The sequence below is a fragment of the Pantherophis guttatus genome, chromosome 1 (assembly GCF_059756535.1).
Source record: "Pantherophis guttatus breed Tessera chromosome 1, ASM5975653v1, whole genome shotgun sequence".
NCBI lineage: Eukaryota > Metazoa > Chordata > Lepidosauria > Squamata > Colubridae > Pantherophis > Pantherophis guttatus.
Window position 1 is genome coordinate 330,614,099 of NC_142063.1, and position 15,657 is coordinate 330,629,755.

A 15,657-nucleotide genomic window follows, 5' to 3' on the forward strand; every position below is an offset into this window, starting at 1 on the left:
AAATGCCTTTTATTTTTTATTATTGATCTTTCAATCTCCCCCCCCAAAAAAAAATTAGTTTTACAGTACAGCTATTCCACGTATTGCTGTATTTTATAAACGGCACAAAATAAATGACTCTTTTACCTACACAAGATCCATACCCCACACAAGCTCTAAGTAAGAAAAGCCAAAGAAAACCACCGCTGCTGAAAGTTATCCAAAAAAAAAAAAAAGTAAGGGATGATGTTTTAAAACGTTTCAGGTGACTTTGAAAACGAATTCAGATCCATTTGCATACTAATACTTTTTGTTTTCCCTCCCAAGATATGAACGCCTCTATTCATGACTCTGGGGTGGCATATATGTGCGTGCGTTAGTCCGCGTTCCCGTCTATTATTATTATTATTATTATTATTATTATTATTATTATTATTATTATTATTATTATTATTATTATTATTATTACAGATCCATTACACATAGCCAGTGTGCATAGAAAGCGCGAGAGGAGAAAAAAAAAAGAAAAAAAAAACCCCACCAGAATAACTTGAGTCCCAAAGTCCAAAAGAAAAACCGCATAAAGTGCGCGTCTTCTTGTTGTGGACACAAAGGAAAGAAGTGCCCGGTTTCGCAGAGATAAAAAAAAAAAAAAAATGTCTGAACCCACATTAATGTTCTCTTCCCTGGGCTGGCAAGTCCAGCCCGCCATTCCGAGAGCTCCCTGTTTCGCCGGTCCGGGTTTTCCGCGCGCCCTCGACTTGCCTGGCTTTGCTGCCGGCCTCTCTCTCTCTCTCTCCTCTGAGCGTCTCGCCCGCTCGCTCCCTCCCTCTCTCTCTCTCTCTCTTCCTCCCCCTTTCCTCCTCCTCCTCCTCCTCCTCCCTCCCTCCCTCCCCGTGCACTCTCCAGCCCCTCTCTCTCTCTCTCGCTCGATCCGCCGCTCACTTCTGTCTCAATATGTCTCAAGATGGCGGCCAATGTGGGATCGATGTTTCAATATTGGAAGCGCTTTGATTTACAGCAGCTGCAGGTCAGGCTCGGGGTCCGCTGGCGCGTGGGTCTCCCCCTCTCCGTGGGACCCCCTTTCCTCCTCCTTCGCCCTCCCCTCCTCTCTCTCTCTCTCCCTCTCTCCCCTTTGCAGGCGCCCTGGGGAGGGGGGGCTCCCCCTTGTCTTCCCCCTTAAGAAAACCTCCCACCCCCCCTCCAAGAAAAAAAAAAGTCTGGGCAGAAGCAGCGCCCCCCCCCCACTCCTGCGGGTCCCCCCCCCCCAGGCTCCCTCCAAGCCTGGCGGAGACGCGGCGGTGGCGGCCGCCAGCCCTGCCCGCCTCCCCTCGCCTCTTTCCGCTCTCCCTCCCATCGATAACCCGGCGCCGCCGCCGCGATCAGAAATTGATCCTCTTTGTTCAATTCATCGATCCCAACAAGATGGCGCCGCCGCCGCCGAGGTGGCTTGTCCCGGGATGGAGGAGCCGCTTCGCCACCTCCTCCAGCCGCCCCCCTCCCCACCGTCCCTCGCCGAAGCGCCCCTTCCCCAAAACAGCATCACTCCCGGGAACCCGGGTTTCCTTGAAGCCTCCCCCCCTCCGCAGCCTTAGTTTTTTTTTATAAATAAAGGAGGACAGAGAGTCACCGGGGTGGGGGGATAATAATACTAATAACAATAAGGGGGAGCGGGTCTGCCCTCTCTTCCTTGAGTCTTGATTATTTGTGCAGCCCCTTCCCCTAAATCCAGACGCATTTAATTCTTCCACAGCACTTTTCTTTAAACATTCCCCCCCCCCGTTTCCGACTAGTCCCCTTTTTTTAAAAAAGGAGGGAAGAGTGAAAGATTTTTTTATTAATAACTGGAGATATTGTTTCCCCCCCCTTTCCTGATTTCTACTTATTTTTGCACTCCCCCATCTAAAACAGACCCTACTTTAACAACACTTTTATTTAACAATTAGTATCTTTCAACAGTCCCACAGTTTGGGGGAGGGGGGCTAGACTTAAGGAAATTTTACTTGAGCGGGAGGGGGGGGGGGCTGTCTTATTTTTCTTTTATTTTCTCCCCTCCCTCCATCGGACACCCCCTGTCTTTTTTTTTTCTTTTTCTGAAACAGCCCTCCAATTTTATATAAAGTGAAAGAATTAAGGAACTAAAATCATCACAATATATATATTTAAAACAGATGCATGTGGATCTCTGCTTTTTCTATTTTCTAGGTTGATTTCCCCTTCCAAAGCTGTGCGTTAAGGGGGGGGGGAGGTGTTCTGGGGTGGCTTCCTTTCTTTGACTCTGTCATCCTCTAGAAACCCCTCTTTTTTATGCAGAGGAAGGAATATTAAAATAACCTGTAAACGGAGGGAGTCTGACCTGTTTCTTTCACTCATTTCAACCCCCCCCTCCCTACTGGAATGAGTCCCTTTTCTTCTTAACAGGGACTAAATTTTATGGGATGGGGGAAAGAAGTGCTAAAAGAAAATGCTGTAGATGTATTTTTATATGCAGATCTGGTAATATGTTTCTTTCTGCTCTGGCTCCTCCAAAAAAGCATTTTTCCTTCTGGACTTAAACCCCCCCCCCCAAACACACGCACACCAAATGCATTAAATTGAAGCTCGTGGGAAACTTTGCAAGGAGTTTATACACTGACCAGGGAAGGGGGAAAAGCTACTAGGAAGGAATGACTTTCCTGCTTCCCCAGTGTCAGAAGCTGCCTTATGAGGCCCACGGGGTTGGGGGGTAGGACCCCCCAATTTTTTCTCCGTCCTCTGTCATCGAAGCACCAACTTTTTTTTCCACCCTCTCCCCTTTCCAAACATGCCTCTCTTTTTTTTTTTTATCCTGATGGTAAACTAATGGGAATAGCTGGAAAAAAATGTGAGCTGCCTTAATACTGGATTTAGCTTCTTTAAGATTCTGGCATTATTTTGTGGGGAGGGGTTCCTTCAAAGTGACTTTTGACTCCCCCCCTTCTTTGCTGGCTTATTTAATGATTTAAGATTTCCCATTTCACTCCACTCAGTCAAATCTTTTTTTGGGGGGGGGGCAGGGGTTGGAATATTGCCTTTCTCTTTGAAGAAAGAGAAACCATAATGCATTTTATGGTTTGGGGTTTTTTTTCCTTTGGGGGGGGAAGCATTGGCTAGTACTAATTGATAATGAGTGTACTATATTTAAGTAAGTCCTACCCTTGCAGTTCTCTATTCCCCCCCCTCCTATTTTTATTAGAAAGGACAGTTCAGTCCCTTTGTGAAATAATACCAATTTTCTTGCATTTTCCCCCACTCCAGTATTTGGGGAGGAAGCGTTTCCTCCCACTTCTTCCTTTCCCAATTTCCCCAGAACGAGTTAAAAAGGGGGGGAGGGGTCGAATTAGTTGATTCTTCTTTCATAGTGTGGGAAGGAAGAGAGAATGTGCAAGGTCAGGGGAGGACTTGTCTAATCCTGTTGTATGTTATGGGGTCCACTGTTCGCCTTTGATGTTATATTGTGTGCCAGAGAGAGAACGAAGCGGGAGACGGAGATCTTGTAATGGGGGAGGACAAGGCAAGTCTTATATGGCTATTCTCCTCCCATGAACACCCCCCCCCTCAATTCTTTTGGTAGATTGGAAGAGGAGTAAAGAAATAAATCCTACTGTTTTGTGTTTGCTCTTCAGTAAATGTCATGTTTAAGATTGCAGCTTCAGGTTCATCTGAGGGATGGTCTTGTGTTCTGCTTAGGTGCGATGCTGGGTGCTTGGGTAGTAGGCAAAAGGAGAACTTTTTGCTGGTTCTCTTTAAAGGAATTGGGGAGGGGGAATCTCCTCTTTTGAAAGGACCCCTTTCCTCCACCCGCTTTTTCCTAAAAATGGGATGGCTCCCTGAGTTCCAACAGGATGTCCTAAGGCTAGAACTGACCCTCCCCAACTCTGTTTGTTTTCTGTATCATCTGCACTTTAGTGGAAAGAAAAGGGGCATTCTCTCATTTAGGAAAAATCCTCATTTCAAAAGTTTTAATTGAATCTTTAGAGGTGGTTTGGAGAATGGAGGGAGGCTACTCTGTAGCAGGACCTGTTTCTTTTTTCACTTTGCCATTTCCCCCTTAAATTGATATATATATATATATGCGTGTATGTCTTTTCTCTGGGATTGTGTGCTTTTATGTTCACCTGTTTAGCTTTAACGAACTGTCCTTTCTGCATTTTAAGAGGCTGGGTTGTAGCTTGGAGGAGAAGGTTCTGTGCCATCTTACTTCTCTCCTTTCACACATTTTCCAGTTGTTACTTCATGTGCCTGTGGAAAAGTTGTTTCTGCAAATTTGGGGGCTAGAGAAGTCTCTACATGAGGTGTCATTGTAATGTTGATATCGGTGATCCTGGAAGGATGTGTTATACTTTTTTGTGTTCTGGGGGATCATCTTGACTTTTGGGGGAATACATTTGAAAAAAATGTGGGTATTTGATACCAAGTTCTAATTAATAACTGCCCCTGATGAGAGCTTCCAGAAACTTTAAGGATGTTATTTTTTTAATGGAAGAGGGGGTGGGAGAGAGCTATAGAACAGCAAGCTCTCTTGGACCTTGTAGGGACACCTACCCCCTTGGATCAGCTGTCTTAATGTATAGTACTTAGATGGTGGAAGGAAAGGGAGATTCCTCTTTCTTGCTTCCCCCCCCCCATGGCTGGTGGGGGGGGTGTTATTGTTTATCTTATTTCCTTATCTCAGGATTCTCATTGTTGGCAGGGACAAGGCCTCTGCCTGGTGGAGGTCTCCGCGGGAACAATTTCTATGATCAAGTATTTTGATACATGCTTCTCTCTATTTTTAACATAAATTTTATGTTTAGAAGTCATATTTAAAGGAGTTTGTGGAGGGGAGCAAATGGACAAGATAAAGATTGCCTTATGTATGTGGGTGGGTGTTCCTTGATGAGATTGCAGGCTACTTAATAACACTGCTCAGGGGTGTGTGTGTGTGTGTCCATGTGCATGGGTAAATAAATACGAACTACAAGTAGGAAGAACACAAAAGACCAGTAGGAGCTTTCCCTGTCGATCAGTCTTTTTGTGGCATAGATTGGTTGATCTGGGGCAGGAAACTCCAGCCTCTATAAATGCCTGACATGTAAATGAATTTGGCTGGAGACCTGCTCTTTTTCCCCCCCCTCCCTCCCTCCCTTTTCCTTTCTCCCCTGCTGAGTAGTCTATTCAGCCAATGCCCCTGTTGGTGTGGGGATAGTTCAGCATAGAAAGAGCTGGAAGTTGTGCATACATAGATGTTTGGCACAGCTGAAGAGGAAGTAAAGGTGAGGGCTCTGTTTGTGTGTGCTTGCATTAGAGACTGGTTGCTAAACTGGGGTGTATATTCCTCTGGTGTCCAGAGAATAAAAGTGGTAGTAAAACACCCTAGTTTTGGGTTGTGTGTGTGTGAGCCCAAGTTGTGGAGTGGAATGATGTTTGTACTGTTTTTCTGTCAATTGGGAGTTTAACTGTTGGAAACATTCTGGCTCATGAATATAAAACGCCGTTCAACTGTTTTCCTCGTCCTCATGAGGGTAGGGGCTGCTGGTCTTTGCCTTGGAAAAAGATTAAAAGATAAGGCAAATTATTTATTTGCTCTGTTTTTAAAAAAAAGATCTTTAGATTAAGGTAGGCTTGTTTGAACTTTCTGTACTTGAAAGAGTTCTTAAAAGTGGCTAAAATACCTACAGGAATTCAGGAAATGAGACCCAGATGTGGAATTGTATGGATTAGATTAAGATGTAGTTAAACATGATCTGACAACTCTAATTGTAGCTGACTTCACTTTTGCCTATGTATTGTAATTGCTTTGAATGGAAAAATTTGCACATCCCATGAGAATAATCCCAAAACGTTTTAGTTGCTACTGCATGGGTACTTCTATAAATACTGTGTTTGTGAAAATAAAGCTATATTGATTAAAACCGAACATTTCAAAGTGTAAACATATGTAAATATAATAGCAAAGAATGCAGCCAAATGGCAGTTTGATAATCTTTTTTGTTACTGCTTTGTAAAAATAGTTCAGTTTAATTCCTGTGCCTACTGTAAAACTTGATTTGGCACATTTGTATAAACTTCAATCTTGTTTTTGTCAAACTAAATGTGACCCTCTTCTCAGTAGTGCTAGATTTCTTGTTGAAACCTTCTGGCAATATTGGCGGAGAGTTCTATTTGATTAATAATTTTTTTTACACAAAATTTCTTTATGCTGTGTATAGCCAGGCTTTGTGTTAATTGGCTGCCTTGCTAGGAAGATAATGATACTGCAACAGTTCATCTATCATAGAGATGCAGTATGTAGCGTAATATAGATATAATTGCCACTCTCTTCCCAAGGCAAGATATACTCAGAAATTTTCATGAACTTGTACATACTGTTGTCTCTGATGAATACTAAAAGAGTTGTGGCTGACAAGCTACTCTGCAGTACTCTTCTTGTCGTGTATTTTAAGGAAGAGCAGCTACCATTGCCCTCTTCTGTACAATGCCACACATTTTTCTTTGAGAAGCGGAAAAGAATGTCAGTGATGCCGAACACTTCATTCTACGTTAGCTCTTGTTCGACTTCGTAGTTTTTCTCTCCCTCTCGGCTATGAAGAATGTGTCTGATAAAGGCTCTCACCTTGCTGGGATGTATGAAAAGAAGGCAGTATCTGATGAGTTTGTTAGAACCAGCAACGACTAACACATGTGCAGGCCTTAGAATGTGTGTACTTTATTTAAAAAGTTAACTATATAACGGAGCATTGCATTTGTAATCCCTACTGTAGAATAGTCTCTTTCAGCTTGAGTTGTCCTGTCTTTTGAATTTATGTCAGATTTCCTTTTATGGGCTGAAAGAACTAATAGGGAAGAAAGTATCTGGTTCTAACTGTTTATTGGAAAATCGGATTCCGATCTCTATTTTTATGCAGTGGAATTCTTCTGTGGGTGCACTGGGTATAAAGTGAAACGGATCTCTATCAATCCATCTGACCCCTCTTTTTTTTCCCTGTGGCATTTGTGAAAGATTACATAGTTTATAAACACTTGACTACCAATTTGTGCTTTTGTCGGGTAGAAATTTTCCAGAGGCTTCATTGGTTGTTTGAAGCTAGATCTGAGACCATATCTATTCCACGCTGCTGCTTGATTTCTTTTTTTTTTTCCCCTGGGAGAACCTATAAGGAGGTCAAAAGAAACTTTTCTGCTGGTGGGAGATAAGAAACTAAGAAAGGTAGGCAGGCCGCCCATTGTTAACTGCCCCTTTAGATACCTGTCAGTGAAAGGCAGATTTCTGGCTCCAACCTCTTCTACATCATAATATACAGCTCCAGGCTCCACAGTCTTACACTTGAGATCATATCAGTGTGAATCTTTAAAAAGCCAAGAACATAGTGTGGGGTTGACACATCCTTCTTTCCTCTCTGTTTCATGAACTCACTGTTATGGGAGAGTCTTGATGGCTGGGGCTGTTAACTGAAGAGGCTTACTCATGAGGCAGCTAGCCAAAATTGTGCTTCACAAATGTTTTAGGTTACTATCGGATGCTGGCTCTGTGAGACTGGAGCCTAACCTGGGTTGCTTCATTGATACTTTTGGTTCTATCACTTCTTGAATCATTTTTTCTTGGTCCGTACAAGTCACGATTCTGGAAGCCAATTAAAGCCCACAGGCTTTGGTTTCTATACGCTTTTCCTAGTTCTCTTCTTGGAACAGCAAACGGGGGGCTCTAAAGTACCAACAAATTTTACTTACGTTAGATGACCAGTCCTGTATCATGTTGGTAGGTGCAGGTACATTTCAGACTTATTTCATGGATGACTCACTAGTGCAGATTTTGTATTGACCTCCAGTTTTATCTAAGACCTGTTTGGATTCCCCCCACCCTGCCCCATTTTGCCTTCCATTCCCTGTGTTACAGAAGGTCTCCTGGATATGGATAGTTTGCACTTGGCAGAACCGTGTTTTGCCTCAGAATCTAAATGGCTAATTTGAAGTTGGGTTAAACCCAAGTTTAATTTGACCGATCCACATCTGATGAGATTGCTGGCATGGATTTTTTTGTCTTTTTCCAGAGAAGATTATTCAAGTGTACTGTATAAACATATATATTTCTGGGAGTTTATTCTTTGCCAGTGTGACTCTTGAGTTCACATATTCTCTAAACCTGATGTGGAATGTGGCTTGCTGGGCTTTCAACCCAGCCAGTTGTTTTTTATTGAGTAAACCTTGGTTGAACAAAATATGGTTTATTGTGATGTGCAGATCAGATCAGGGACTTGACCAAGGCCTGTTCAATAACCTTCATGGATCACTGAGAATTTATAACTTGGGTGCCGTGTGTCTAAATTAATTATGTTTCAGTGCAGTTTGTCTTCTACTCCAGAACGTAATAATAACCTATTTCAGAATACTAGTAAAATATTCCCCGTTACTCCAGATTGTTCATTAAATTAGAGAACATATACATTGTGATGACATCATTATGCAAATAATATTTACTTCATTTGCACCTGTTTATGTCATTTATTTTAATTTACATCAATGACAATCACATTATTTTGCCGATGATGTAAATGCCACTGGAATTTCATCTGTTGCATTGAGATCTGCTAAATTGAGGCTTCACTACGGTGTGTTCCATGGTTTGAGAGGAGGAGAAGAGAAAATAGGTCAAGCTGAGTTACATTTTAAAATGTCTCTCCATTATCTTTAGGTTATTGGGGGAAAATAAGTGAAAACATGGTCCCTTGTTTTAATTGTCCCAATTAATTGTCCCTTGTCCCAATATTTTTCTGGATAGAATGTGGGGCTCCTCTGCTTATGGAAACCAGGTATGAATGCTGCACCATGGACAGGCCTGTTGTAGGGCAATTATACTTTCTAAATTGGGCATTGAACACTGCTGATGCAGTAACTAGTTGCCAAACCATATTTAATAATGGCTGAAGGGGTAGTCATTGGATTAATAATAAACTTTGTAGTGCAGACAAAACCCTGGAGACATTTGAATGCTATCATGATGAGCTTGGCTTTTAATACCTAAGTGAAGAGTTAAAGTGTTGGGCTGTAGTACTAAAGAACATGAACAGCTTCTGGTGTTACTACACTCACGGCTAGATTACACTGCATATTTATTACATCAGGAATGTGTGAGAACTATCGCCGGGAACCATTTTTGTCTGGTAGTTTATTCTTTAGGAATTAGAATAATGCACAGAAATAATCATTTTTGTGGTTCTACACAACATAGTAACTTTTACTTAGCAGCACAATAATGGTTTGTATTGGTATGAAAACTGGCATGGAAAGACTGTGAGATACTCATGTCTGTTCTAATCTACCATCTTGCTTATGACTGAATCAGTGTACAGTATCCATTTTTTAAAATTTTTGCTTCATGAAAATAGCAGTCTGCTTTTGAAAGCTTTCTCTAGGGTTCCTTGCCATTATTCTTTTGACTTGCTGCCAGTCTATCTGAAGCATCAAGTATTAGGCATGTCGGCATGGCAAATCTGCATTTGTTTCCATTTGTGAGATCTTACGAGTTCATTTGAATAAGGAAACTTCCTCTTGTATTAAGCCAGGCCATTTGTCAATCTAGCCCAGTAAATTCAGTGTATTAAAATATTTTCTTCCTTTACCTGTGATGTCTCACATGACCAAACTTTGGGCCCTTGGCAACTGGGCCACTTTTATGGCCATCTGCAGTGTTCCATGGACACGTGACTGCATTATATGACATTTTTGCCCAAACCCAGCACAACTGCTGCAAAAAAAAAATAAAATAAAATCATAAAATTGGGTTGGTCATGTGGCCACATTCATTTTATAATCATCATGACTTATGATTGTGATGGCAGGCTTGTGGGACCTGAATCAGACCTCATGGAATGTAATTTATGTGTAAGAATTGGGAAGAGAGGTCTTGGAATCCCCAAATTCTGGTTATTCCTATCTTGTCTTGATAAAGTAGGATAGTCCGTTTCTGGAAGCAAAGAATGCTTTGATATTTTTCATCTGGATTTTTTGTAGATGTTTTTGACAAGAATTGGAATAATAATTATTGCTGTTTACATAATGCCTTTTCCAAATGTTTCAAGTGCCATTTTGATAATCCTTCTGGTAGCCCAATGCTATTTCCTCTGTAATGTAGAGACAGGGGAAAGAGGATCAGAAAATACTAATAATGATATGATAAGTTCTTATGCTTCAACAAAGGACTTCCAAATCTTTCCCTCTCTTCTCCCCTCTTGGGAGACAGCTCCAGATTCCTATGCAAGCTAAAATTGTTAGAATTCCCTATTCTAGATTGTTATTAAAAGGCTTATTTTCTTGTCATCTTACTAAGGGTAGCTTTGCACATTTAGCTGATCAAGAAATTCCAATAGGTTTTTCTCACAGCGAATGGAGAGCACTGAAAAAATATTTATAAACTGGTAAACTTGAATGGCTCTTTTTTTACCAAAAATGTATGCCTGAATGGTTGGTACAGTGTAGGATATATGTATATTTGGTGTAGGTTGTGTAGGAGATGTGTAGGAGATGTGTGTGTGTGTGTGTGTGTGTGTGTGTGTGTATAGCAAAACATACACAGTTGCTGACACTACACTTGGGGTGTTTTTTTGGGTTTTTTTGGGGCAGCACGTGGGTTACACATTTAGTTGTTTACTTGTTTCTCTTGTTTTATACAAAATTAATATCCATACTGATGTACTTTTATTAAAAAGTTTAATAACAGTTCTTAATGACAGTGACTGTGGAATGGAGACATCTGGTGGCATTTAAGAACGTTGCCCCTTATTCACACGTTACAGCAGTAACCACTCTGGTGTAATTACATAAGTTATCTGTTGTGTTCACAATGTAAAATGGGTGGTTAAATGAACAAGATTGCTTCTAGGAAAGGCTGCCTTTGAGGGGAAACAGATTCATAGCTCATTGAGAGAGACATGAAAAAAATGGAGGCCATATGGAAAGTAAGAAATATTGCCAAATCTAAAAAATGATATGTTTGAAGCTGACAAGAAAACAAAGAAGCAGGCTGACACTTTTACCTATGTAATAACAAAACATATTGACATGCAAAATAAATATTAGATATGAAAGAATGCCATCTTATTTGTTCAATTTATGTTTTTGAGTATTGTCTTATGCTGATAAGGAGAATACACTGTTATTGATTGAGGCTGTTTCTATGGTTGACATAAGAATAGAATAACTTCATTGTCACTTTGAATGTACACTAATCGGCATACATTAAAATAAAATTTCGTTGCATACAGCTCTCAAAGGGTCTCCACCTGCAATATACACTACATAAACATGACTAAATACATACATAATTATTGTGCTAAGCTTTCGTCGGCCCCTACCTACAAGTTTTTAAAATAAAAATTTTAAACTTTTAAACGTTCCGGAGATCGTGATGTCTATCGCCTCTTCTATAACTATACCTGGAACTCGCATCTTTAGGACAATACATAATTATGCATATACCCACATATATTATATGATACAGAGAAACAATGCAGTCTAGTCCAGATGTATACATGTACATGGCGAGGAAAATGAATCTTGTGAGCCTTTACCAGATGGCATAGGCTAAAAATAGTAAAATTTAACTGGTTCAGTGGTCCATTTGTCAATTGCATAAGAAACCTAGATAATTGTAATTATCTCAGGTAGTAACAGAATTTTTTGCATCTATGCGTGTGTGTGTGTGTGTGTGTGTGTGTGTGTGTGTTTTCGTAGATTTTCACAGGTAAAGGTAGCCAAGATACTCTCATTCTCATTGATAGTGGGTCCGCCGGTCACTAACGGGTTAATACTCTCTGATGTTGACGGATCGGGTCTACTAGTTGAGAAGCTCCTCCTCCATCTCTGCTTCCCAAGACTTGCATATATATCTCTATCTATCTCTATCTATCTATCTATCTATCTATCTATCTATCTATCTATCTATCTATCTATATCTGTAGGTGGCAAGTTATGGGTCAGAATTATGTGCAAATGTATCCAAAGTGTACAGTGTCAGGTTTTGCATGATTTTCAACATAGTAAGGAATTTTTGCAAAGTCAGTTACCAATTCACCCATTATACATTCATGTGTCAAGTTTGTATTTCAGAAAAAGAAATTGTGAATAAGCTCAGAATGACACAAGAATAAATGTTAGTTTCAGTTCAGTTTCATAGGCAACTTTTGACATGCAGGTGTAAATGTTTGTACATATTTTAACAATCCTTTTAAAAAAACAATTTTCATGTGTCAAGCTTTTTAAGGATTACTTATTGTTGTGAACAGGTTACAGGAGTAGATTGCACACATGCATTTTCCCCACCATTCTGCATTTACTTGTTACAGGTAAATATGAACTAAAGTGTTTTGAAAAGAGCAGATTATTCCAAATGTGTTAATAACAAGGCATGATAGACTAATACTGGATCACTGTGGCTTTCTATGACCTAAAACAATTTCAGATTACTTTCTGGTACTTGTTTTTGAAATCAAGATTAAAATGCGGTTATAAATTGTGAGTGACCTAATGTGAAAAGTATCATGTCTGTTCTCCAAATATGGAGCTTAAAAGGACACTAAGCACACAGAATAGGCCCATCAATCAATGCTTCAAGAGATGGATTACTTCCATGTCACCTTAACATTAATTTTACAGCTGGCCTGTAGTTATGCTTGGCCATCTTCAGCACTCCAGAGGAAGCATGGGAAAAGAGAATACCTTAGATAGAAAAAGAGCTTCTTTTTGTAATTACCACCAATAGTTTCCAAGTTGTTAACAAATGAGTGCTAGAAGATGTTGCAAGCAACTTATCAGTGTTGACACTGAAGCATTATGACTAAAAATCAGGTGATTTTCTCTGATCTGCTCTTTCACAGTACAGCATGTAAAGCTTCTTGCATTTCTTTTTTCAGTCCTCCCCCTCTATCAGCCTTCATTATGGTAACAGGCTACACAAACCGTATTAAATCCTCAGTGATACTAAAAGGGCACAATTTATAATGATGTAAGCAAATTATATTGTTTGTTGCTTAAACTCCAGTCACGAATATAAATGGATATTATGAACTTTCCAATTTCTAAAAACAAACTAGGCTAAAAATAGAAGTGACGTGGGTGATTTCCCTATTCAGATTAAGGCTGTGCTATGGGGAGGCGAGATCCTCTGCCATTTTGCATACATTATCACTTGCTCCTTAGATTCTCTGGCCCACTAGCTCTAGTAGCATAGTTCTAATCTTCAGTTGGGGGTAGGTTTTAAAAATCCCTAGTAGTCCTATTCAGTCATCTTTTTAAACATGTGAGGACTTGGAAAAATTCCTTCCAAGACCCAGTTCTCTGTATTGTCCAGAAGCTTAATAAAGCAGAGTGCCAGATTGTAAATAATTAAAGCAGTTAAGTAGTTCAGTGAACAATTAAATATAAGTGCCTCTCCCCCTTCAGTCTTCAATTTCTGGTCAGTTGGTGAAATCAAGAGGCAAAATGAGTGGAATGCATGAATGTGGGTGGTTGCAATCCTAGTTCTTCTCCCTGTCTTCTATAAAGTCTACCTGGTTTGAAGCTCTCATACCTAAATAGGACTTGTGTTTTATCCTATTGTGCTCTAAACCCTTTTATTTATTTTCTTTGCTAGAACTGGTTGTTGTTTTTATTATAAGCTAAACAGCCCCCACAGCCCATGACCCAGTTCAACGTGTCACATGAACAGGGCCTATTCGTTGCAATTTAATTGCAATTATCTAGAAGAGCTTAGACTGTTTCACGTCATTTGACAGTGAAACGTTTTCAGTTTAGATGGAGAAATACTTTTGAACTTAGTGTCTCTGAAAAGTTTTAAGCTGCTCAGTCAGTGTTTCTCTGGTACTTTGGAGATCATTCTCCATCTGTATTAAAAGCTCCACAATAAAATGATTATTTCATGACATACGTAAATGTTACGCTGATATTTCAAATTTTTGCAGCCTGCTTCCTAGCAAACTTTTGCAACTGAGTACCTGTGGATGAAGTGCAGTTTTGTGAAACATTTACTAAGTTGGTTACTTTGTTATTATTGTTCCTTCCGTAGATGATTTAATAAATCATTTTTGTACTTAGAATTAAAAGAAAAAACTCTGCACTAATAATGAAAGTGTTCATTCAGGAGTGTTATTTATGAAACTTTTGCGATGGCACATAAGAATCAAGTGTAGATTTTACAAATAATTTTAGTTTACTGCTCACTGGCTTACACTTTGTCAGATCGTTTTGGTAGACATACCCTGTGTATTGTAGGATGCACATATACTGGAATAACAACAATAGGGTGGAACAAAGTTGTAAAAGAATTTTCAGAACTTTCTGCTTATGTTATTCAAATCTTGGGTTTCTTAGAAATCACACCCAACTTTTATAAGTATTCTCAATTTCTCATCTATATTTTTAAAAGTGGAAAGGTCACTTTGGAATAAGAATATGGTCAGAAATAAGTCAGAAATTATTTCCTATTTTTATGACAGCTGAAGGTGCTCTGGTAATAACTAATAAAAATCACCCATTTGATATGCTTAATGTGCATTCTTACTTGCTGAGATGTGCATTTCTGATTCAGCATGCTACTTTGTTAACAGAAGTATTTCAGTGGATTATGTCGTCTTTTAAAGGTGGAAGGACTCAGTTCCACGATAAGTAGTCTGTGGCTTATGTGGAAGGAGTGAAAGGAGAAGTTTACTTCTGCTCTGGAAGATGATTTGATAAACAAGTCATTTAAAATTGGGTGAGAATGGTATATAGAAGGACCTGTGCTTCTGGGACCATAGTATAGCTTAAAGTATTAATGCACACTGATTCAAGAGGGGTAGCTGTGCTTGAAGCAAGGCACTTAAAAAGTTTATTATGATATTTTTGTAAGTTAGAGCTCTCTTCAGCAGATATGTGAAGAGAAGATGTGGTGCAACTCATAGTAGATCTTCTCATATTTTAACTTGCCACCAGATGGTCCTGTTTTCTCTCCATCAACCAATCATCTCTGAGGTATGTCTGGCTTAATGAAGTATTTGACAGCATTAAACAGTCGTTGGGTTTAACAATTGACTAGCATGTCATTTCTATTGGAGATACTTTCTTGTTACTGTGATGTTTACACAGCCTTTTAAACATTTTATGTTTAGGTCAGGACCATGGAGTATAAATACAACACTTCTGCTTGCCATAGTGCACACAATGCTTTAGTAAATTCAGTAATTTAATGTCAAGTTTCCATACTTCTGTTCTTTAATTTGTTTGAAATTAATCTGAGTCTAGTAATAGAATGCTCTCTTCTTCTGTGTACTGTATAAATTTTGCTTTAAAAGAGTGGGGTTTTTGATTTGTTTTATTAATGGGTGGAATAAGTGAATGCAGTTCATAAATTGAAAGGTATGTGTTTTTCAGTAGACTCTTGTCTGGCAATCAGATGGAAAATAGCCATTGCCTATTAAAATGAGTTACAATATATCTTTGGAAGATTGGTTGTATCATAAAGTATCATGTCTTAAAACAGATCAAATCTTTGTTAAGATTACTAAGTTGCTTTTTTTCTCTTGGTAGTATAATTGAAGTAAGAAAACCTGTAAGAAAAGTATCCAGTTAAACTGTAGTATCATCAAATATATAATCAACCATCCAGTTAAAAATGAAAGCAGCTTTTTGAGATTTGGGAAGGGGAAACAG

General features: G+C 39.5%; 1 protein-coding gene across 9 annotated transcripts in view; it reads left to right on the top strand.

Annotated features, from left to right (window-relative positions):
* Positions 1-689: 689 nt before the first annotated feature.
* The window catches only part of CUX1 (cut like homeobox 1), a 358,675-nt gene continuing 343,707 nt past the window's right edge, over positions 690-15,657 (top strand). For 5 of the 9 annotated variants that reach the window (XM_087889230.1, XM_034420877.3, XM_034420880.3 and 2 more), the window contains exon 1: positions 690-1,009. In XM_087889230.1, coding sequence (XP_087745356.1) covers positions 947-1,009 — 63 coding nt within the window. In that variant the 5' untranslated portion in view covers positions 690-946. Of the gene's footprint in view, positions 1,010-4,971; positions 5,253-15,657 lie in introns of those variants that run through there. The other 4 variants (XM_034420878.3, XM_087889219.1, XM_087889222.1 and 1 more) reach the window with 1 other exon arrangement.